Source organism: Mytilus trossulus, chromosome 4 (genome assembly GCF_036588685.1).
Source record: "Mytilus trossulus isolate FHL-02 chromosome 4, PNRI_Mtr1.1.1.hap1, whole genome shotgun sequence".
NCBI classification, from domain to species: Eukaryota; Metazoa; Mollusca; class Bivalvia; order Mytilida; family Mytilidae; genus Mytilus; species Mytilus trossulus.
The window spans coordinates 94,447,240-94,470,792 of record NC_086376.1 but is presented as its reverse complement, the minus strand read 5'-3'; the positions used below and the strand labels follow the sequence as shown (position 1 = coordinate 94,470,792).

Below are 23,553 nucleotides of genomic sequence, written 5' to 3'. Positions count from 1 at the left end.
AAAGTATGTTTATTAATGGGAACGGCAAATATTGCCTCCTATCTAGAGCGCTTCGATCCAAAAGAAATGCCGTATTTGTCCTATTAGAATCGAAATAATTCATGGGGGCTTGAATATATCTAGATTTTACCTCGCTATTGCTCAGGGTAAAATATTTGTCATAAAGGGCCAACCCGTGGTAAAATCACGATATATTCAAGCACCTATGAATTATTTCTTAAATATAACATTTTAAGGAGATCAGGGTTTTCCCTGAGTAAATATTATTTTATGACAATTCATTTGACACAACAATATTTAAGTCATGTGAAGTCATTTGACCACTACATTCCATGAAACCATTTACTGTAACTTGTAAGTTTTGCTTTCCATCTATTGCATTTCATTTAAATTGCCGTCTGTATTGCAATTTTTTTCATCAAATCAAACTATTCAACTGGTCAGAAATTTTAAACAGCTGCTGTAGAAAACCATAGTCATCAAGTTGCAAGTTGATAAAATATATTATAATCACAAGCCTGTAAATTGACTCCATTACTGTTATGAACATATAGCTAAAAATTTCTAATATGCATATTGTTGTCGGTATTGATTTTTGAAATTTTGCTAAAAAAAAGGGCAGTTAGCTAACTTGAATGAAATTGTAATATGCAATGAACTGCTTCTATTAAAACAATAATGAATCTTGTTTATCCATGCCATAATATTCACATGCCTATTTCAAGTCACTGATTTCTTAAGTCATATCTCAAACTTGTTTTTTACCATTACCAAATTTGGTGTTGAATGCGGAGCTAAACATGTCTTTTTTATTATGTTGTGTTTAGTTGCTGCTTGTATCAGTGTTTTAATTCTCTTACAAATATTCTGAATGCAGAAAAAAAGATTCTATTTTTGAAGTTCACAAATGTAGAAAGTTGACTATAATTATTTTTGGACAAAATGAAAAGACAGAAAGATTACAGAATGGTGGTGAACTGAAAAATATAAGAGAATATATTTTAAACATATTTTTGATGCTGATTAGGACATCCTGACCCTAATATTTGTATGTTGATATGTAGGTTCTGGTGTCAATCTTCCTCCCAACTGGACACATGTAAAGTTAGCTGTTGGACAACTATGTCATGAACAACAGTTACAGCCAGGAAACCCTGAGTATGATCGAGTCAAATCTGAGTTCCAGAAAACTGGAGGAAGCGGGACCATTGTCAAGGTATCAAATCTTCTTTTTTTTCTTGATTTGGGCAGGGGAGGGGGCCAGTTTTTGGCTGATTATTTAGGGAACCACTGAAGCATGCCTCTTAGGCTTTCAGTGGGCCCCTACTTATGAAAATTTCTGGATCAACCACTGTGGGGGTTTCTTACAACATTTGGGTTTGATGGTAAACTGCAAAATACAAGTCAGTTGAGAGGTATGCCCAGTTTCATACATTATATCCACCCTGCATGTTTAATTTTTTATGGTGAACCTTACATTTCAAATTTTGAAAAACTCTTGGGTGGATAAATATTGTAGCCAAAGAGGTTGTGTGGTAGAATCTATATTTACCATCAATATTCATAAAGTTTTAACAATTCAAGCCATATTTTGTATATAACTTTAACAAATATCAATTTGATAAATAGTGATAATTGGAAGAACATAATATATTTACATTGTTTGTATTGTAGACAATGTGATGTTTCATGCTTAATAAATCTAACTCAAATCTTATATTTTCAAAATATTATTATGTGATTTTAAAAGCTACCAAATGCAGTGATAAAACTTATGTATACATTATACATTATTAATGATATTTTAATTGCAGATATCCAGGGTACAAAACCCCACTCTTTATCTTCAGTATGCAGCTAAAAAGAAGGAATTATATAATAAGAATGGTAAAAACCCTGAGCGATGGTTGTGGCATGGTACCTCAGCTGATACAGTGGATAAGATTATTACTCTTGGCTTTAACAGAAGTTATTGTGGAAAAAATGGTAGGTATACTTACTTGTCTTTTACCATGCTTATTATGAAAGATTTCTGTTGTTATAATGGTAACTGCTAAGCAAACTAACATCAAACTAACAACTTTTATCTTACACAATCAAATGTCGTTATCCAATCATTTTTCTTTTAGCAAAATCTACTATTTATTCTGGTCAATTATTCTCTTTATAGTTTTATCTTTATAACACTTATTAAAGTGTCTTTTAATGATAAATTTAACAAAACACCGTGGCTGAGACAATCATGAACAATTTTTGCATATCTTAAAAGAAGTTCAATATTTAAGGAATATAATACATAGTTTCATTATTCCATTGTACAAAAAAAATATACATTAGCATACACATCATTAAGAGCATCATAACCATCACTTCTGTAAGTTCAAACACAGCACTGTATCAAGTTTAAGTAGAAATTCAACTAAGTATACAGGTAGTTATTTGAAATTTGGAAAATTTTCAATAATGCACGATTTGATAATTGTTCTACACAACTTTTATTTTAATATTCTTGGTTATGATAAATTGCATCACACATATGAAACATACTTAGCATTAACCTGCATAAAAAATGTAAAAAGTTTGAAGAGTAAATAACAATTCACGGTACATATAATGGGAGATAATTTGTGCCTTGGCCAAACAAATAAGGGACACAACTCTGTAATTTTCAACTCAAAAGGACACAATCCAGTTTTATGATATTTTACCTATAGACCAGTACAATCCAGTTTAATGATATTTTACCTATAGACCAGTACAATCAGTTTTTAGAAGGAACCAAACACATTAACTAAAATTAATATAGTTGGCTTGTTTAATTTTCATAAAATGTTGACAAATATAAACTTTGACTCTTTGACAAAAAAAATAAAAATAAAAAACCGTGAACCACCTCACATTTTATCAAAAAAATTTCATTGGATATATAGCTGTTTGACAAACACTAATTTTGATCATTGGGAAGCTTAACATTTCCTTAAAAATAGAAAGCAATAAAAATGTTCAGCTGACTTTTATAGAGTTTATCTCCCTGTATAGTGTTATGTACCACCCTAAATCTTTATTGATCAATCTAACTTTAATATAACCTGTCCCTCACACTGTCTCTTATACAACATCTAGGAATCATTCCAAGTACAATCAGACATGCAAGATCACATTCTTAATTTGTGCATTGCATTTCCGCAAAGAACTTTGATGAAGGGGAAAAACTATAGGATATAAAGAATGTGATAAAAAAAAATCAGCTAATTTTTACAGAGTTATCTCCCTGTAGTGTTATGTACCAACTTATTAACAATTAAATCAGAACTCTTATTAACAATTAACATCAGAACTTTAATTGGCTGTATCTTGCTTAGCATGTTGGGAAAATTTACTGCTTGCATTTTTAAGACTACAACTTAAGGTCAAGTTCCTGTAAATGGGCTATGTCACAGATTTCAGTAAAATTTGGCATACAACTCTGGCTCGATGAACTTCAACTGAAAATCGAAAAAATATTGCATTTATCTCAATTATTATTTGAAATATTATTGATTGAATTCTTACAAAATGGGTGAATATTTGTATAGAAAGCACATAAAATCGGCGAAAACCCTTCTAAAATTTGTCTTAAAATCGCCAAATATCTAATTCTACTCCATAGATTTTTCTTAAAAAACTATATGTTGTTGATACATAAATTTTTCGTTATAATGATGCAAAATAAAGAAAGGGTCACCGACTATGTTTGTACCGTATACTTCATTTAAAGTTGTGTTCTTCGTGAAAAAAACCAACAAAACGTCGAAATTATCGTAACGTTATCGCGTTACAGGCCGTAAAACGTTGATTTATGACGTTTTTTCACTACCATCAAGGTAACAAATTAATTATTAGACAAAAAACGAAGTCGGTGACCCTATGATTTTTTTATATCATGAAAACAGAAATTTATGTGTCAACAATATATAGTTTTTTAAGAAAAATCTATGGAGTGGAATTGGAGATTTGGCGATTTTAAGACAAATTTTAAAAGGTTTTTCGCCGATTTTATGTGCTTTCTATACAAATATTCACCAATATTAAAAAAATACAATCTGCAATTTTTCAGATAATAAAAGAGATAAATGTATTATTTTTTCGATTTCCAGTTGTAGTTCAACGAGTCAAGGTTGTATGCAATTTTTTAGCAAAATCTGTGACATAGCCCATTTACTGTTCCTTGACCTTAATATATTTTCCCTAACAGGTACTGCCTATGGAGCAGGAGTATATTTTGCTGTGAATTCGTCCTACTCTATAGGATATTGTACATCTGACACCCATGGCCTGAAGCACATGTTCTCCACGCAGGTGTTAACAGGTGATGCATGTCCTGGTAATGGAGGGATGACCGTCTTGCCACCAAAACCAGGGAAATCACTGACATACGATTCAGCATCTGACAATCCATCAAATCCTGTTATGTTTATTATATTTCATGATAGCCAGGCTTACCCGACATATCATGTTTTCTTTAAATAAATAAACAATTTTAATGTATATTTTATATGTAATTTATAAATAAACACATGTTATGTTGTTATATTACCTTTTTTTCTATCAATGAAAGCTGTTCCTTTGTGTCAACTGCATTCAAGTATAACATATGATGCTATCTTTTATGTTTTTAAAACAGGAAGGATACAGACATTTTCCATATATATATATATATTTAGCATACAAGGCAGTGCATATTGTATTATCCCCAGTTGTCAGCTCATCTAGGATATCACACTGTTATCTTACTTGCTCCTGACATGGGGGGAAATGTAAACATACCTAATCTTCTGGGTTAGACAACTTTATGTATATTTTTTATATGTATTATTTATTTATTTTTATGTTTTCTCAATATACAATCAGCCACACTTGCATTGTGTATTGTAAAAACTTTTAAGCTGCTTAGATGTTTACTTAAGAAAGTTGTGTATCTCGTGCTTTCATTGAATGTTATTTGTTTTAATATCTAATATTAATAATGTTACTGTCATGTCAAATGTCTTTACCCATTTGGGCCCTTAATTTAAATATTTTGCTTCTTCTTCTTAGACAAGCATGTTACTTCCTAGTTGATTTTATTGTGCAAGTTTACTATAAATGCTTGATGTAATAGTGTTATTTTAAGTTCATTGAAAATATATATTTGGCGACTGGAAATTTAAGAAAAAGCCTTTATACTGTTTGAACTATTTTGTTTATTTTACATTTCCCTACTGATACATTTGTTATGATTTAACATTATCAGAACTTAATTTTGATTGGTTCCTTTATAGATCGTGATTTAAAGAAATCAGTTTTTCATTCTGCCGTTAATTGCCAAAAATTAATATGAAATTTTGTTTAAGTCTTTATAAAAAGTACAACCTTGGTTTTATTCATCATTGTACATGTCCCATTTTCTTGCCCACAGGAACGTCATTTGGAGAAGGAGTATACTTTGCCCCTGATGCCAAACATTCCTCTTGTTATTGCTCACAAGACAGTAATGGGAACAAGCATATCTTTTCTGTACAAGTTTTGACTGGGAAAATGTGTCAAGGACATCAAGGATTGAAAGTGCTGCCCCCTATACCAGGCAAAGGTCATGTGAACTATGACTCAGCAGCTAATGATCTTTCTAATCCAACAGAATTAGTTATATTTCATGATAGTCAAGCATATCCTGCATATCATGTCTGTTTTAAATATAAGTCTCTGAGGGATTTGTTTTCATAAAAATAAATACATATAATTCATATACTACTGATCACTACTGTTAATATAGAAATTATTGCACACATTTATTATTGTGTTTTTTTTAAAAATTGACAAAAATGCCAAATTGATTATCGGCCATTTCAGGAAAATCTACATTAATTTTGATATATTTTTCAGATCTTAGAATTCGAGTTCTTTATCATTGCAATACCTATTCAGTCGCATTATTGACACTAATAAAAACCTTGCAATAATTTCTGAATTTACATCTGATGGTAGAAATGAGACATTAGTTTTCATTTTCTTTTTTGACTGACCTTTGTACCCAAGCATCAGTGATTTCAGAGGTACTTAAAATAATTAGATATCTTAAGTAACAATTCCCTTGTGGCTTTCCTTAGTTTCTTAGGATATTACATGACAGAAAATTACAAAATTATAGGTAATACATGAAAAAAATATTGTGATTGTGAATTTTATTCTGTATTTTGTTATTTTATCATGTTTGTAACTTATAACTAGTTGATAACATTATTTATCAACGTATTAAATCAGTGGTTGGTAATGTTGGGTATTTTTCTTTGTTGTAAAAATGCTTAATAAATTCTAATAATGGTATGGACGTCCAAACTATTTTGATTGTATTTATCAGAAATTTAAAAATAATAAGAAAATTTTGAAATATTTTGTAACATCAACAGAATTCTTTTTTTATACCCAGGATTTGGATTGAAGGTACAATTTCAGCATTTTTTTATTTAATGTTTGTTGATAGGTTTTTCTTCCGAGTTGCTCTCTTTAAATTCCTTTCAGATTTAAAAGAAATTTTGTAATTTGACTGAAATACACAGTACTATACATACAGTAGTTTGTCTATCATTGACTTGGTTCTAACTGTTAGTTCAAATAATTATGAGGTCTTGAAAAGCTGTTTTATTTTTTTCCTGTGACGCATTTGATGTGAAATCGGTTATAAATGTTATAATTCATTGAATTATTTTCATGCTATTTATATATTATACCTGTGATAGTTACTGTAATTTAAATAGAAATCTGATACTTCTGTGTTCATCATTATTCCTCAGTTGCTGTACAATAGTTCTATTCACACACTTCTTACGCCAGGATTGAACATATTGATAGTTTTTGTTTTTAACTTTCGTAAAAAAAGCTTTATATTATGCTGTTTCCAAAATTATAAATACGATTTATTTTTCCTCTACCTAAAGGTTGTTCCAAATTTAGTAGAAAACTAAATTTATGTTTGCAAAAAGGAAAACTTAAGGATAGTTTGGTTGATTGTTGCTTGTTTTAACTTCCTGGACATGAACTAAATAACAATTAATACAGAAGGTAGGCTTGTCAATGAACCCACCCAGGTTTAAAAGGCCGGACAAGAAGACTGCTGCTGAAAAATTAGAAAATTTAACGATGAAAGATCAGAACCTAATTACCCTTCTGAAGGACCTAAGACCCCCAACTTGTTTCTGTCGGGGGTTTTCCTAATTACCCTTCTGAAGGACCTAAGATCCCCAACTTGTTTCTGTCGGGGGTTTTCCTAATTACCCTTCTGAAGGACCTAAGATCCCCAACTTGTTTCTGTCGGGGGTTTTCCTAATTACCCTTCTGAAGGACCTAAGATCCCCATCTTGTTTCTGTCAGGGGTTTTCCTAATTACCCTTCTGAAGGACCTAAGATCCCCAACTTGTTTCTGTCGGGGGTTTTCCTAATTACCCTTCTGAAGGACCTAAGATCCCCAACTTGTTTCTGTCGGGGGTTTTCCTAATTACCCTTCTGAAGGACCTAAGATCCCCAACTTGTTTCTGTCGGGGTTTACCAATTACCCTTCTGAAGGACCTAAGATAACCACTTTGTTTATGGTGGGGTTTATGTTCATCAATCTTCTGTTTTCTGTGTCGTGTTTTGTTTATAGATATAGGAAGATGTGGTGTGAGTGCCAATGAGACAACTCTCCATCCAAATAACAATTTAAAAATTAAACCATTATAGGTTAAAGTACGGCCTTCAACACGGAGCCTTGGCTCACACCGAACAACAAGCTATAAAGGGCCCCAAAATTACTAGTGTAAAACCATTCAAACGGGAAAACCAACGGTCTAATCTATATAAACAAAATACACAATATACTCATTACACAAAAAATAGGGAGCATATAGTCAATATCTTCTTTGTCTGTCTTAGTATTGAAACAAACGCTTGAAAAGAGTGACGTAAAAGATTCCAGAAGGACAGTCAAACTCATAGATAGAAAGTAAACTAACAACGCCATGACCAAAAATTAAAAAAAAAAAAAAACAAGCGTACAAAAGACACAATATAGAAAACTAAAGACTAAGCAACACTAACTTCACCAAAAACTTGGGGTAATCTCATGAGCTCTGGAAGGGTAAGCAGATCCTTCTCTACATGTGGCACCCATTGTGTTTCTTATGTTATTATAAATCCGGTGAATAGTCTAATTTGGTAGGTCACATTCGTGAAATTCCCTAAATTATATCATTTATCCTATACCAATTGAAGATGTTAGTGAAGAGAAATATTCTATTGGTTGTAATGACAATAGGCCAAAGTTCAAGGTTGAAATACTTTTTTAACAAATCCCAGAAGAAATTTTGAGTTTCTTTTGCTCATTTGGAGTTAGACTTACACAAAGAGTGAACATGCTGATTTTTTTTAAATATCCACAATAATGAGGTCAAGGTCATATAAATCCTGTCAAACAGACATGTGCACCTTACCATTGTTCCATACACTAAAGTATAGCTGACCTCCTGTTTATTGTAATAAAAAAAAACTCAAAAACTCAGTATTGAACAATGAACCATGAAATGTATGTCAACTATATGTGGTGTGTTGCATGATTGTAAATGGTGTGACAGGGTTCATCTGACCTTAATCTCAATTTAATGGTGAATTGGTTCATGTTGGGTTTTGGTGTTTTGTTCAAGTATTTCAGATAAATTAACCTGACAGACAATCATGTACATCTTACAATCATTCCAAACACCAAATATAGTTGACCAACTACTTATAGTATTTTGTTACCTATTCTGACATCCAACTCGGGCTTCTTTTAAATTGAGATTTACTGTGTGTATTGTTGTGTGTTGGTTTTGGGTTGTTTTTTAGCTAGAGGTATAGGGGAGGGTTGAGATCTCAAAAAACAAGTTTAACTCCTCTGCATTTAAGCATTTGTCCCTAGTCTGGAGCCTGTGGCCTTTTGTAGTCTTGTATGATTTTATTTTAGTTTCTTTTATATATGATGGAGTTTAGTATGATGACCATTATCACTGAACCAGTGTATATTTTTGTTTAGAAGCACAACTTTGGGTGCAGGACTTTCTTGCTGCATTGAAGATCCATTGGTGGCCTTTGGCTGTTATCTGCTCTTTGGTCAGGTTGTCTCTTTTATACATTCCCCATTTCCATTCTCAATTTTATAAATACAGAAACTTAATATTGACAAATGAGTCAAGGTTAGATGTTACCTGCCAGACAATCATTTCATACACCAAAAAATATATTTTACCTATTGCTCATATTACTTTAAAGAAAGAAAAAAACACAAAAACACAACAACGACCAATACAACATGAAAATGAGGTCAAAGTCAGATGAAACCTGCCAGACTGACATGCACCTACTCCTAACAATCATTCCATACACCACATATAGTTGATCTATCAATAATACATGTAGTATCTGATCAAACAGACCTTAAAATGTTACGCTAACCTTGATCACTGTTCCATGAAATGAAGTTGAGGTCAGGAGTGATGTGTAGATGTTGCAAGGGACCTATATACCAATTATAAATATCCTATTACTCGTAATAAGTGAGAAATTCACACGATAGAAAACTATAAAATATTTTCAACCATGAAAATGTGGTCAAGCACAATAATCATATTACAGACAGAAACTTTGTAACATAAGGTATCTGCATACAAGGTTTGAAGCATCGAAGTATCATACCTTCTGAAATATAAATATATACAAATAGTTTATACCACAAACAAGAAAAAAATGGAATGTATAGGAAAGAGGATGAATCTTTGATCTTCAGGAAAATATTTCAAAGTTCACCGCTGTTACTGTTACCATGAAGGAATTTCCTTAAGAACTTACTTACTAGTTGGAGATATTGGATAGGGAAGAACCATAGTGCCTAGCAATGGCAACTGACCTTCCATGAGAAATTAATTTGATTTGATTTTCTTTGTTTTAACGCCACTTTTTAAGCACCTCATTTTGAGCTATTTCATGGCAGCAATTTTTCATTGGTAGAGGAAGACAGAGTGCCCAACCTTCAATATCTGGCAATCCTAGTCTATTAAGATTGGTGTCCAGTGCACCTGTACAAGCAGGGTTTCAAACTCACCTCAGTGTTGACTGGATAGGGATTACATTAGTAACTATTTAGACCACTCGGCCACGAAGGCCCCCATGAAAATTTACAAATTTGTAGTCTCCCCTGAAAACCTCTTAACATGTTATCCTTTTAATGTGCTTGGTCAGTTTTTACAGTTTTAACCACTTGTCTTGTTGTCTTTAAATTATTTGATTGCTGCCTCATTAATGCATACCTCATATCTCCAGGCATTTGTATACATAGACTATTAAAGAACATTCTGTGTTTCAGTCATTAAAAGATTCTATTATTTCCAAATTATGAAACATTTCTCTTGTATAATTTGTGAATATACTTGATATAAATCACATGGCTTGGACATTAAGAAACATAATTTGTGAATATACTTGATATAAATCACATGGCTTGGACATTAAGAAACATAATTTGTGAATATACTTGATATAAATCACATGGCTTGGACATTAAGAAACATAATTTGTGAATATACTTGATATAAATCACATGGCTTGGACATTAAGAAACATAATTTGTGAATATACTTGATATAAATCACATGGCTTGGACATTAAGAAACATAATTTGTGAATATACTTGATATAAATCACATGGCGTGAACAAACCTAATTTGTGAATATACTTGATATAAATCACATGGCTTGAATATTAAGAAACATACTTTGTGAATATACTTGATATAAATCACATGGCGTGAATATTAAGAAACATACTTTGTGAATATACTTGATATAAATCACATGGCTTGAATATTAAGAAACATACTTTGTGAATATACTTGAAATAAATCACATGGCTTGAAAATTAAGAAACATAATTTTGATGTAAATTTAATGCTATGATTGAACTTTGACAGATTTAATATCTTGGCCTACTTCTACTTCATTGGTCAAGTCTTTATCTTCTATGTTTTCTGAATTTATTTTGACTTCAGATTCTGATTTCATTTCAACTCCAGAGTCTAAATGTTTATCTGAGTTATCTTCAATGGTTTCTGATTTTATTTTAACTTCAGATTCTGAATGTCCATCAGAGTTATCTTCCTTGGTTGTAGTATTTTCAGAATTGTCAAAATTTGACCTTTTGCTTTTAAAATTAAAGCCTGTGTCTGGTGTTATAACAATATCAGTCTGAAATAAACATAAAAATCATTTTAAGTAACAGGTATTGTTAATAAAAGTCATTCTATAAATCAACCAGGTGCTCTGCAGGGCACAGCTTTATACGACTGCAAAGGTTTAACCATGAACAGTTGGGGCAAGTATGGACACAACATTCAAGCTTGATACAGCTCTGAATTTGGATTGTGATAAAATTCTTGACACAATATGAGTTTCTGACACAAAACAAATGTCAAGATCTTACAAACCTATTATGCAATTAAAGATTTCTTCTTCAAATTTTTTACAAATTTGGAATTTGAGAAACTTGGGGGGAAACTGAATACTACTTACCCCTCCCCCCTTTTTTTTTTGCAATAAGTCCAACACCTGACATTTCTTTATACATTATTTACAAGTTTTGTAAGGGAGGTAAATCCGAACATACTAAACATTGTATGTAAACTGTTTTTGGGATACGATTGCTTTCAAGCAATCTGTAGACTTATACCAGTGGCTCAGAGCATTGCCCTCACATCAATCGTTTTATTCTAAACATTAAGAAACATCTCAGATTCTTATGATTGTCTTGCTTTAAAAGGTAAAAATAAACAAAGGGATTGAACTTAATCAACTTTCTTATAATCTTCATGTTTAATAATTCCCTTGACTTATATGCGTGTTTTTAACAACATGGAAAATCAGAATTAAGCAGTATTTATACTTAGTGTTTTTTATAAATTTATAAAAACACGTCGGAGGGAATTCCCAGTTTTGAAAAAATGCGAGAGTTCTCTGAATACCAATTAATCTATTTCTGTCATATAAGAACTGAAGTGGAGTTTTTCTTATATGTTACCGTTATGAAACTGATTTTTGAGATTGTACTACCATAAAGAAATAGAGAACCATCTAGGTCGTTTAATAAACATTTAATATATCGGGATCCAATATATCTTGCCTCAGGGTTTGTTTTGGAAATTATGCGCATGCGTATAGTTTTCTTGACTTCAAGGGGTTTTAGATTGAATGGTTGCTCTGGATTCCCCACTCAATTAATTAATTTATAACTCATGGGATCTTTTCTATGAATCTCTGCTATTGAGGGTTATTGTTGTTGCATAAATTTAAATCATATGCATCATTTAAATTAAAATAAATGTATTCCATATCGTAGAACACCCCTTCAGGCAAAATGGAGTCCTCCATATTATCGTTTCGAGTTGTCTCCCTTCAGGAAGTAACTTCCGTGAATTCTGAACCTAAACAAGACGTTGAGTATAAGCTCGTTTTGTCAATAAACGTCGTATTATATTAAACTTTTAAACTGATAAATGTGTACGGAAAGGAGTCATGATCACTGACTCAAATGAAATTCAATATTTAAAGAGTTAGGAATGGGGTTCCTCCTAGAATTAGCGTAGGAAAATAGGTGATAAGATACGAAATGAAATACCTTCTCTCACTCTCACTCTGAGTCTCAGTGACTACTGTGGAAAGTAAACTTGGAATTGATAATACAAAACTAAAACACAATAGGCTAATTACATTGTTCATACACTTTTATCAGGGTTTGGCTATTTTGTAACTATTTACATGTGCAGTTGAATTAGTTTTGAAAATAATGTATCCAGCTACAGGCATACATGTGTCAATGAAACAACGGCAATTGAATCCCTCAGAGCAATCTTCTCTTTGATTTAATTACCTCCCTTACACTGCTTTTAAATTGTCTGAATTGTCCATTGACCAGAAAAACCTTGTTTCCCCCTCTTTTTTTGCCCCTTATTCCAAATCAGTGATGCTCGAATCCAAAACGGTTAAAAAGGCCAAATAATTCCTTAAAGTGTTGCCAAATACAGCTAAGATAAGCTATGCCTGAGGAAGAATAGCCTTCGTGTTTCAAAAATTCAAAATTTTGTAAACAGTTAATTTATAATTATAACCATATCAATGATAATTCATTTCAGCACAAAAAGTGCTGATTACTGGGCTGGTGATACCCTCGGGAAATAAATCTCCACCAGCAGTGGCATTGACCAAGTGGTTGTAAATAAACTCATCATAGATATCAGGACTAAATTTTGTATATATGTCAGATGTCAGTTTAGTCTACAAAAGACTCATTAGTGACGCTCAAATCCAAAAAGGTTAAAAAGGCCAAATAAAGTATGAAGTTGAAGACTTTCTGGTAAAAATTTATAGTGATCCATTCACTAAATACCGAAAACCTATTTTTTCCCTTTTTATTGCCCCCAATTCCAAAGCATTTTGAGCCATAACTCTCCAAAGTCATAACTAACAATCCCTTCATGGTATGAAAACTTGTGGTATAATATCAGAGAGATTCATACACTTAAACACAAGTTATTGTTTAAAAACTACAAAAATGCTTATTTTTGGCCCCATTTTGGCCCCTAATTCCTAAACTATTGGGAGTCGGATCCAGAGAACTAAATGTGTCAATGCAGACAACGATGACTACATGATAACATTATATGAAAAAAGACAAATCATACAAATCTGTGAAATGTTGTCTGCACTTGCGTGTACATTTTAATTGCATCAATTGTGAATTGAAGCTATGAAAATTGTCAACATTATCCAATCAAAATGAACGTTACAAACAATGTTGCATTAGATTTACTATCTACCTGTGGTCATTGACTACTATTTACTTACATCTTCCTTGCATTTTTTCAAGTAATTTTGTTTTGCATATCTACTGGCTCTTTCTTCTTTGTCATCAACAACATCAAACACATGATGCTGAAGGTTACCAAGCCATTCCATCATACTTGTTTAGTCAAGGTCAAATAAAATGAAAAGTGACGGTTGAATATAATGTATGCTTTACAAAGTCTAGGTCAAATACAACAAATGCATGCTTTACAAAGTCTAGGTCAAATACAACAGATGTATGCTTTACAAAGTCTAGGTCAAATACAACAGATGTATGCTTTACAAATTCTAGGTCAAATATCATACCTTAGACAGATTCTTGTTGTAAAGATTCTATAAAATTAATGGTTAATCTACTCACATCTCGCTTGCATTGATCCAAGAAGCGTTTTTTGTCAAATCTACTGTCTCTATCATCTTTATCATTGACAAAATCAAATGCATGGTGTTGTAATGTACCAAGCCATTCCATCATACTTAGCGAGTCAAGGTCAAATATATTGTTTTACAGAAATATTATTTGTAGTGTATATAACATGCTTTTTTGTGAGTTTGATTAATTCTTTTAAATCTTTCCATTAAAAAATAAGCAAATTACACATCTATCCACAAGTAACTAGTTGATTGTCATGAACCTGTGCGAGTACAACATCATAAATAAGGATACATCTTTTCATCTTTTTCTGTCTTCATGATATCAGAATAGATATACTCTTCCTTAAACTTGTTAATTTCATCCTGTCAAATAAAAGAATATGTCATTTAAATAACACACAATACTTATGCATACAATATTTTGTAACATTCATGTCAACGTTTTGAAGAGAACCTTAGTGAAGAAGCTTGTATCCAATGCCTGGTGGTAGATTGCAACAAAAACCTTCTTGGAATATTATCCATTATAGATATTGTGTAAATAAAACAATATTTGAAATGCCCATTCAGTAAGGATGTAAAGATATAAATAAAAACTTACCTGCTCCTCTACCCAGTCCAATGATGCATGTATGCCATCAGTACCATACTTCTTGTTGTAATTGTCATAATGAGGCTGAAAAGTGAAGACAATTATTTACATTACTGGTTATTTATCAACAAATTCATTTCATTTGGTTAAAAAACTTAATTACTGCCAATTCATTTACTTTCGTTGTTTGAGGAAAACTTTTTGCCTATCTGTTCATATAAACCTTTAGAAAATTTAATTTCTGATTCACCTTATCTATGAAACCAACGAAAAAATTGGTATCTAAGGAATAATAATGAATCATGTATGCATCATAATCATTGTGTATAAGTTTCATAACATTTGGTAAAGTCAAACTCAAGTTAGAGAATGGAAACCAATTTTGGGACATACAGACGTATGAACGTACCTGTGAACGTACAGCAGGGAATGGTAAAACTTAATGCCCCCTCCACTAAGACGAGGGCATAAAATTACTACATATATTCTAAAGAAAATATTACAGTGAGTATCCATTATGATGTTAAATCAATCTAATTAAAAACCGATCTCTCATCGCTCCTGTTTTCTGATATGTCGTGTAGGAGATCTAACGAAACCCCGCTTTGAATTCACATGTGAGTGACCTCGTAGGTGTGTCTTTTTCGACCAATGAAATTAAGTCTTCCACGATCTTGAAAGTTTATCGTAAGGTAAAGGGATGTATGTAACTCATGTTATAAACGACAAAATCATCAGTCAAAATAATTCATAATCTTTTTTGATTGGCTTATGAATAGGTCGTCAACTCATTAGCATGTCATTATAAATTCATAACTTCTAGTTCACTCACATGTGACCTCAAAGCGGGTTTCCTTAGATCTCCCACGCAACATATCAGAAAACAGAAGCGATGAGAGATCGGTTTTTAATTAGATTGATGTTAAATCAGTCTTATATTTGTACAACAAAGTTGTAAATTGATTGATATAGCTTTCATTCCATGTACTCAAGTTTAAATGTAATATGTAGATTAGTGGTTTTGTTTTAATAATTACCTGTTCTAGACAGAGACCCTGTCCTGGAGCCTTTGGAATATCTACCTGTAAAATAAATGTATATACATGATGGCAAATTCTGTAGTTATACTTCAGTGAAAAAATGACACATTAAATCAATAATGATTTTTGAAATTTGTTTTATAAATCACCAGTTGCAAAAGCAAATATCCCAGGTTAGGGGAGGGTTGGGATCCCGCTAACATGTTTAACCCCGCCACATTATTTATGTATGTGCCTGTCCCAAGTCAGTAGCCTGTAATTCAGTGGTTGTTGTTTGTTTATATGTTACAAATTGGTTTTAGTTCATTTTTTTACTTAAATAAGGCCGTTAGTTTTCTCGCGTGAATTGTTTTACATTGTCTTATCTGGGCCTTTTATAGCTGACTATATGAGGTATGGGCTTTGCTCATTGTTGAAGACCGTACGGTTACCTATAATTGTTAATTTTTGTGTCATTTTGGTCTTTTGTGGATAGTTGTCTCATTGGCAATCATACCACATCTTCTTTTTTATATGGTCCAAAATTGTTTATTCCATATATATCAAATTTTAAAGAGCCTTCGTATTGAAAATTTGTAACTGCTGTCAGTGTGACGATGATGGTTGGTTGTTTAACTTCTAAAGGGAAAGTGTTATGTTAATTGCATAAAAATAAATGTCATTCTTTTCGACACATGCCAAAACTTAACCGTAGACTTATCTCAATGTAAACTGCAAAAAGTAAGTCCTTTTATCATTATTACACTGAAAAATTAAAAAACATTTTAAAATTTTTGCTCTAGATACGTCTTTAGATCATGAAAATCCTGCCTAAGTTTAAGTAGATTCAATGAAGGTTTGACAAGGTTAAACATTTCTAAAAATCACAGTAACAACATAGGATCGCTATTTCTCATGTCATGACTTTCTACTACAGCTCTATCTTGGTTGAACATTGTATATTCATACAAATACAATTAACAGACATATTTCTACTTTGTTGAAAACAAGTCTCCAAATCTAATTATAAGAGGGTGGTAAAGGGTTATTTTCATACATGTTTTGCCATTTTTATTTCACTTGCGGCCATGAAAAAGGTTTGTTTTCACCCTGTTTCATGAAATTGGTAAAAAAAAAAATTGTTCAATTGGCAATTTTATTTTGTGTTTTTTCCGTGCAGATACCCTCTTCACGCCCCTCTTATAACATAACAGAATTGTACAATGAACAGATATATTTCTCTATCTAATTTCATATTACATATTCATTAAAAAAAAATAGAAATACTAACCCGTTCTGGTTTCCATGACTTATCTATAACATCTTCTCCACAGTTACCTCGCACTATAGCTATTGTTATACCTGTAATCAAATATGGTCAATTAAAGAAAAAATAAATGACAGAGAGAAAAAAATAGTCCATATAAATAAATCTCTTGGTAAACTTTCTTTATACAGACCAAATATCTAATTCTGTTGGATATGGAAATAGAAAATTGTCTTCCTCTATAGGTAAATCAAGTTGATGTGGTAGAATCTGTATTTACCTAGACCATAGAGAACCTACCAAGCAATTCACTTACAATTGTCTTCCTCTATAGGTAAATCAAGTTGATGTGGTAGAATCTGTATTTACCTAGACCATAGAGAACCTACCAAGCAATTCACTTACAATTGTCTTCCTCTATAGGTAAATCAAGTTGATGTGGTAGAATCTGTATTTACCTAGACCATAGAGAACCTACCAAGCAATTCACTTACAATTGTCTTCCTCTATAGGTAAATCAAGTTGATGTGGTAGAATCTGTATTTACCTAGACCATAGAGAACCTACCAAGCAATTCACTTACAATTGTCTTCCTCTATAGGTAAATCAAGTTGATGTGGTAGAATCTGTATTTACCTAGACCATAGAGAACCTACCAAGCAATTCACTTACAATTGTCTTCCTCTATAGGTAAATCAAGTTGATGTGGTAGAATCTGTATTTACCTAGACCATAGAGAACCTACCAAGCAATTCACTTACAAAAACATATTAATACTTTCTCTAATTTTTTCACTATTTTCCATACTTTATAACGGATTGTGAAATAAATGCTTTAATGGGAAATGTGTCCATGAGATGATGCTCCTGCTTGCATACAATGTTATAAAGGGACATAACTCAAGAACAGTAAACGTGATAAATAACATTTTGTTGTGGCTTACCAAAGTGATAGAATGGAAACAAAAATGTCAGCAATTTTTCTGTTTGTAAAGGGGCATAACTCATCTACAGTAAAAATGAGGCCTACCTAATTCAAACTTGATATGTGTTTTAAAGTGTATGATTCGGCAAGCCTCATGCAATGAATATCAAATTTAACTGTCTCAGGTGGAGAAGCATCGATGCACACTTGTTGTAGTGGTGGAATATATATATCGATGACATCTCTGACATTAGCCATCCCCATATGCAATTCTAATACTTTTCATGTCTTTTAGTTCAGAAAAATTGTCTTTTGATATTCATTTATAAATTTGTGATAAAGGTTAACCTTGGGTATCATGCATGTTTACGACCTTTTGTAACTTACCTATCATTTTACGTATATGATGTAACATGAAACTTTGACCTCTGACGGTGATTACACAAAACTCACAGCCATCTCTGATGAAGGGTTTGCCACACTGAAAAATAAATATAACATTTCTTGCCTCTTATTTAACATAATTTCCAATAAAGACTATATTCTATTCTTTGGTAGATATTGTTCATGTATTATAAATGAAACAGAGATGCAGGCTTGTATGAAGAGTTCATCTCAATCAACGAAAATTAAATCTCAGGAAAATAAATGGAACCAAAGTTTTTAGTTATAACAAATTGTTTAAACAAGAGATATAAACCATGTATATATTTTTTACATCTATATAAATAAATTTAATCATTTATCATAGTGTATAAGGCATTGAGGAAAAGAACTGCAAATCAAGTATTGTAGTTTAATGTATAATAACTTACAGTGAATGATATAATATATCTTTTAGCACGTGCTTCTTTGGCATCTCTGGAAAGTTAAAAGTTATAATACAAAAAATTAAATCATTCATGGACATAATAAAGGTTTTAAGTTATTCATACAGTCCTTTATTAACAGTATACAAGAGACCAAATGACAAAGAAATTAAAAGCTATATAAAAAAGATGTGGTATGATTGCCAATGAGACAAATATCCACAATAGACCAAAATGACACAGACATTAACAACTATACGTCACCGTACGTATAGGTCACTATATGGCCTTCAACATACGGCAAAGTTATTTATGAAAGGCTTCGAAATGACAAATTTGAAACAATACAAACCAAAAAACTAGGTCTTATTTTGTACAACTAGAGGCTCCTGTCGCTCACCTTAGTCTATGTGAATATTAAACAAAGGACACAGTTGGATTCATGACAAAATTGTGTTTTGGTGATAGTAATGTGTTTGAACATCTTACTTTACTGAACATTCTTGCTGCTTACAATAATCTCTATCTATAATGAACTTGGCCCAGTAGTTTTAATGGAAAATGTTAGTAAAAATTTACGAAAAATTGTTAAAAATTCACTATAAAGGGCAATAACTCCTTAGGGGATCTATTGACCATTTCAGTCATGCTGACTTATTTGTAAATCTTACTTTGCAGAACATTATTGCTGTTTACATTTTATCTCTATCTATAAAAATATTCAAGATAATAACCAAAAACAGCAAAATTTCCTTAAAATTACTAATTTAGTGGCAGCAACCCAACAACAGGTTGTCCGATTCATCTGAAAATTTCAGGGCAGATAGATCTTCACCTGATAAACAATTTTACATTTTTCAAACTGCATACCCCAAAGATGATTGTGGCCAAGTTTAGATTCATTTGGCCCAGTAGTTTCAGAGAAGAAGATTTTTGTAAAAGATTACAAAGATTTACATAAAATGGTTAAAAATTGCCTATAAAGGGCAATAACTCCTAAAAGGGTCAACTGATCATTTCAGTCATGTTGACTTATTTGTAAATCATACTTTGCTGAACATTATTGCTATTTACAGTTTATCTCTATCTATAATAATATTCAAGATAATAACCAAAAACAGCAAAATTTCCTTAAAATTACTTATTCAGGGGGCAGCAACCCAACAACGAGGTTTTCCGATTCATCTGAAATTTCAGGCCAGATGGAAAATGATCTGTTTAACAATTTTACTCCATGTCAAATTTGCTCTAAATGCTTTGGTTTTTAAGTTATAAGCCAAAAAATCTGCATTTTACCCCTATGTTCTATTTTTAGCCATGGCGGCCATCTTGGATGGTTGGCCAGGTCACACCACACATTTTTTAAACTAGATACCCAAAGTTGTGGCCAAGTTTGGTTTAATTTGGCCCAGTGGTTTCAGAGGAGAAGATTTTTGTAAAAGTTAACGACGATGGACGATGATGGATGACGACAGATGACGGAACAACGGATGCAAAGTGATGGGAAAAGCTCATTTGGCCCTTCGGGCCAGGTGAGCTAAAAAATGAAAGAAAAACAAATATGTAACACATCAACAAATGGCAACCACTGAATAACAGGCTCCTGACTTAGGACAGGCACATACATACAAAATGTGGCGGGGTTAAACATGTTAGGGGGACCCCAACATTCCCCCTAACCTAGAACTGACATGTAACAGTACAACAGAAGAATGAACTATAAAATTCCGTTGAAAAAGGCTTAATTCATCAGAAGGATACAAAAAGAAATATATCTAACAAAAACACAGAATAGAAATGTTCTTTTAAACTGAATTTTAATGATTCTATTGCTATTGTTTCTTTTTTCTATATTAGCTAGAAGTATAGGGTAGGGTTGATATCGCACAAAACATTATTAACCCCACCACATTTTTGTGCCTGTTCCATGTCAGGAGTCTTGCATGTTTTTTTAATTTTAGTTCATTTACATGTTCTGGATTTAATTATGACAACCTTTTTCATTAAAAAAGCTTTCAAATTGTGTAATATTTCAAAGAAATTGAATAAAAAAATAATTCATGGGTGCTTCAATATATCGTGATTTTACCACGGGTTGGCCCTTTATGGCAAATATTTTACCCTGAGCGATAGCAAGGGGTAAAATATCGGCATAAAGTGACAAGCCATGGTAAAATCAGGATATATTCAAGCCCCAATGAATTATTTTGATTCTATTAAGACAAACAGGGCAATTCTTTTGGATCGAAGTGCTTTAAGTGGAGGCATACAATTGCCATTCACATAAATAAACGCACTATTAAATTGGCGTAAAAGAACAGAGCAAACTGAATTAGTGACATGCTTAAACTATTAACAATAACGTATTTACTATAGATAGTTTTGGATGAATTTAAATCATGTTTTATATGTATAAAAAAAATTGGCTTATACCACATTTTAATTTCATTTGTTTACGTTTCCTTGTTGTGATAATTTTTGGTTTCACAAGCGTGTATGTTACAGTAAAATGCTTAAATTCTTACGTCATTGTTCTTTGATGTCGGATACATCATTCATGAAATAGAATATGACGTGGGAGTAGGATTGGAAGAGCCCTGGCAATATATTTATATTTTACCACGGATGTGTACTTAAAGCCTTTGAAAGACATCATGCTAAAATACTTATGTTATCGCATTTATTCATCTATTCATTCAATTGTTAAAGTAACATTTCATATCTTACATTTTTGAAGTATAGTTGTGAAATCTGTGTGTTCCTATAAATCTTGCTAACATTTTGTTAACATGTTCTACAACATCATCTGTAAATAAAGTAAATAGTCTACATAATAAGTACAGACAGAAGTATGGACGGAAGAATGGATGGACGTATAGAAAAGAGTCAAACTTGGCTACTTATGCTACTGTGGGGGCTTGAAATAGTTTAGTACTTTTAAATTAAAAGGAGAATCTGTTTTATAATATTAACTCTTTCTGTCACAAGATGTGATAAATTGTACTTTTTTCTACTCGTAGTCGAACTATCCTTGAAGCACATTTATCTTTCATGATACGATTTTTTTCTAATTTGAATAAAGACTTTTCAGATATAAACTAAAAGTGAAAAAGCAAACACACAACAAATCAAATTGATTAAGGGCATGTATATTTTTAAATTGACATTTTCTTCACTCTATATATTCATTGTTTTTGATTTTTGGAAACTAGTTTTTGCTGGTTTGAAGTCATTTTAAAAGAATTTGTTTTTCTTTCTATTTCATAATTGTTTCAGTATAAGCTATAGTTACTTACCAGTCATTCTGTATTCATCAGTAACAATCTATAACAGAAGTAGTATTTTTTCAGTTGTATTTTTCACTTATATTTATATTTTAGTAAGGTAATCAATGCATTCCTAAACAGTATCATTGGTAAAAGGCTTGAGTATGTCTTAAAATTATTGGCATGTTCTGTCATACTCGGGTTCAAATTTTCCTCCACATTTTGACTTTAGAGTTAGATTCAGCATGTCATAGAACCCAAAGAATTCAATTTTTTATGAAATCAAATAATGTTCAATTTTACACCCTTTAGACCTCAATGTGGACCAATTTGATAACCTGGCCCAAATATTAAAAATATAAATACATGGTTAGATTCAGCATATCAAAGAACCCCATATATTCAATTTTTGTTGAAATCAAAACAAAGTATAATTTTGGACCCCGATTTGGACCAACTTGAAAACTGGGCCCATAAACAAAAATCTAAGTACATGTTTAGATTCAGCATATCAAAGAACCCCAAGAATTCAATTTTTGTTAAAATCAAACTTAGTTTAATTTTGGACACTTTGGGCCTTAATGAAGACCAATTTGAAAACAGGACCAAATATTAAGAATCTAAATACATGGTTAGATTCGGCATATCAAAGAACCCCAATAATTCATTTTTGATGAAATCAAACAATGTTTAATTTTGGACCTTTTTGGCCCCTAATTCATAAAATGTTGGGACCAAAACTCCCAAAATCGATCCCAACCTTTCATTTGTGGTCATAAACCTTATGTAAATTTCATAGATTTCTGTTTACTTATACTTGTGTGAAAACCAAGAAAAATGCTTTTATGGGCCCTTTTTTACCCCTAATTCCTAAACTGTTGGGACCTTAACTTCCAAAATCAATCCCAATCTTCCTTTTATGGTCATAAACCTTGTGTTTAAATTTCATAGATTTCTTTTTACTCATTAAAGTTAGAGTGCGACGTCATACATGTACCAATATACGACCAAAACATTTTCAATTTTTGCGGCTGTATAAAAACTTACATTTTCTAGTGGAGCAAATGCATATGTCGGACAGATATACATGTATGTACGGTTATCACAGTAATTCTTACAGTCAAATCCACCAGTAGTTCTTCTATATCCTGCAATCATAATGTTTAAACATTTATACCTACATGTTCATTCATAACTTAATCTTATACATGTTATATCATATTTGTTTTCAGTCATTTCTTGTTAATAAATTAGGCTGTTAGTGTTTTTGTTTGAATTGATTTACATTGTATTTTGTGGCCTTTAATAGCTGACTATATGGTATGGGCTTTGGTCATTGTTGAAGGAAGTATGATGACCTATCGTTGTTTTAACTTCTGTGTCA

General features: G+C 31.9%; 2 protein-coding genes across 6 annotated transcripts in view; one reads left to right on the top strand and one right to left on the bottom strand.

Annotated features, from left to right (window-relative positions):
• Positions 1 to 6,783, top strand: part of LOC134716383 (protein mono-ADP-ribosyltransferase PARP14-like) — a 33,896-nt gene extending 27,113 nt beyond the window's left edge. Inside the window, exons 17-19 of one of the 2 annotated variants that reach the window (XM_063579356.1) lie at positions 1,065 to 1,216; positions 1,815 to 1,986; positions 5,438 to 6,783. In XM_063579356.1, the coding sequence (XP_063435426.1) occupies positions 1,065 to 1,216; positions 1,815 to 1,986; positions 5,438 to 5,742 (629 nt within the window). In that variant the 3' untranslated portion in view covers positions 5,743 to 6,783. Of the gene's footprint in view, positions 1 to 1,064; positions 1,217 to 1,814; positions 1,987 to 4,234 lie in introns of both variants that reach the window. The other variant, XM_063579357.1, reaches the window with a different exon arrangement.
• A 4,166-nt stretch (positions 6,784 to 10,949) lies between these two features.
• The window catches only part of LOC134716380 (pseudouridylate synthase 1 homolog), a 37,932-nt gene continuing 25,328 nt past the window's right edge, over positions 10,950 to 23,553 (bottom strand). For 3 of the 4 annotated variants that reach the window (XM_063579353.1, XM_063579354.1, XM_063579351.1), the window contains exons 8-18: positions 23,217 to 23,317; positions 22,200 to 22,227; positions 21,631 to 21,709; positions 18,910 to 18,955; positions 18,482 to 18,575; positions 17,195 to 17,265; positions 15,922 to 15,966; positions 14,894 to 14,968; positions 14,585 to 14,655; positions 14,279 to 14,393; positions 10,950 to 11,265 (exon numbers count right to left, since the gene is read on the bottom strand). In XM_063579353.1, the coding sequence (XP_063435423.1) occupies positions 10,972 to 11,265; positions 14,279 to 14,393; positions 14,585 to 14,655; positions 14,894 to 14,968; positions 15,922 to 15,966; positions 17,195 to 17,265; positions 18,482 to 18,575; positions 18,910 to 18,955; positions 21,631 to 21,709; positions 22,200 to 22,227; positions 23,217 to 23,317 (1,019 nt within the window). In that variant the 3' untranslated portion in view covers positions 10,950 to 10,971. Of the gene's footprint in view, positions 11,266 to 13,917; positions 14,033 to 14,278; positions 14,394 to 14,584; positions 14,656 to 14,893; positions 14,969 to 15,921; positions 15,967 to 17,194; positions 17,266 to 18,481; positions 18,576 to 18,909; positions 18,956 to 21,630; positions 21,710 to 22,199; positions 22,228 to 23,216; positions 23,318 to 23,553 lie in introns of all 4 variants that reach the window. The other variant, XM_063579352.1, reaches the window with a different exon arrangement.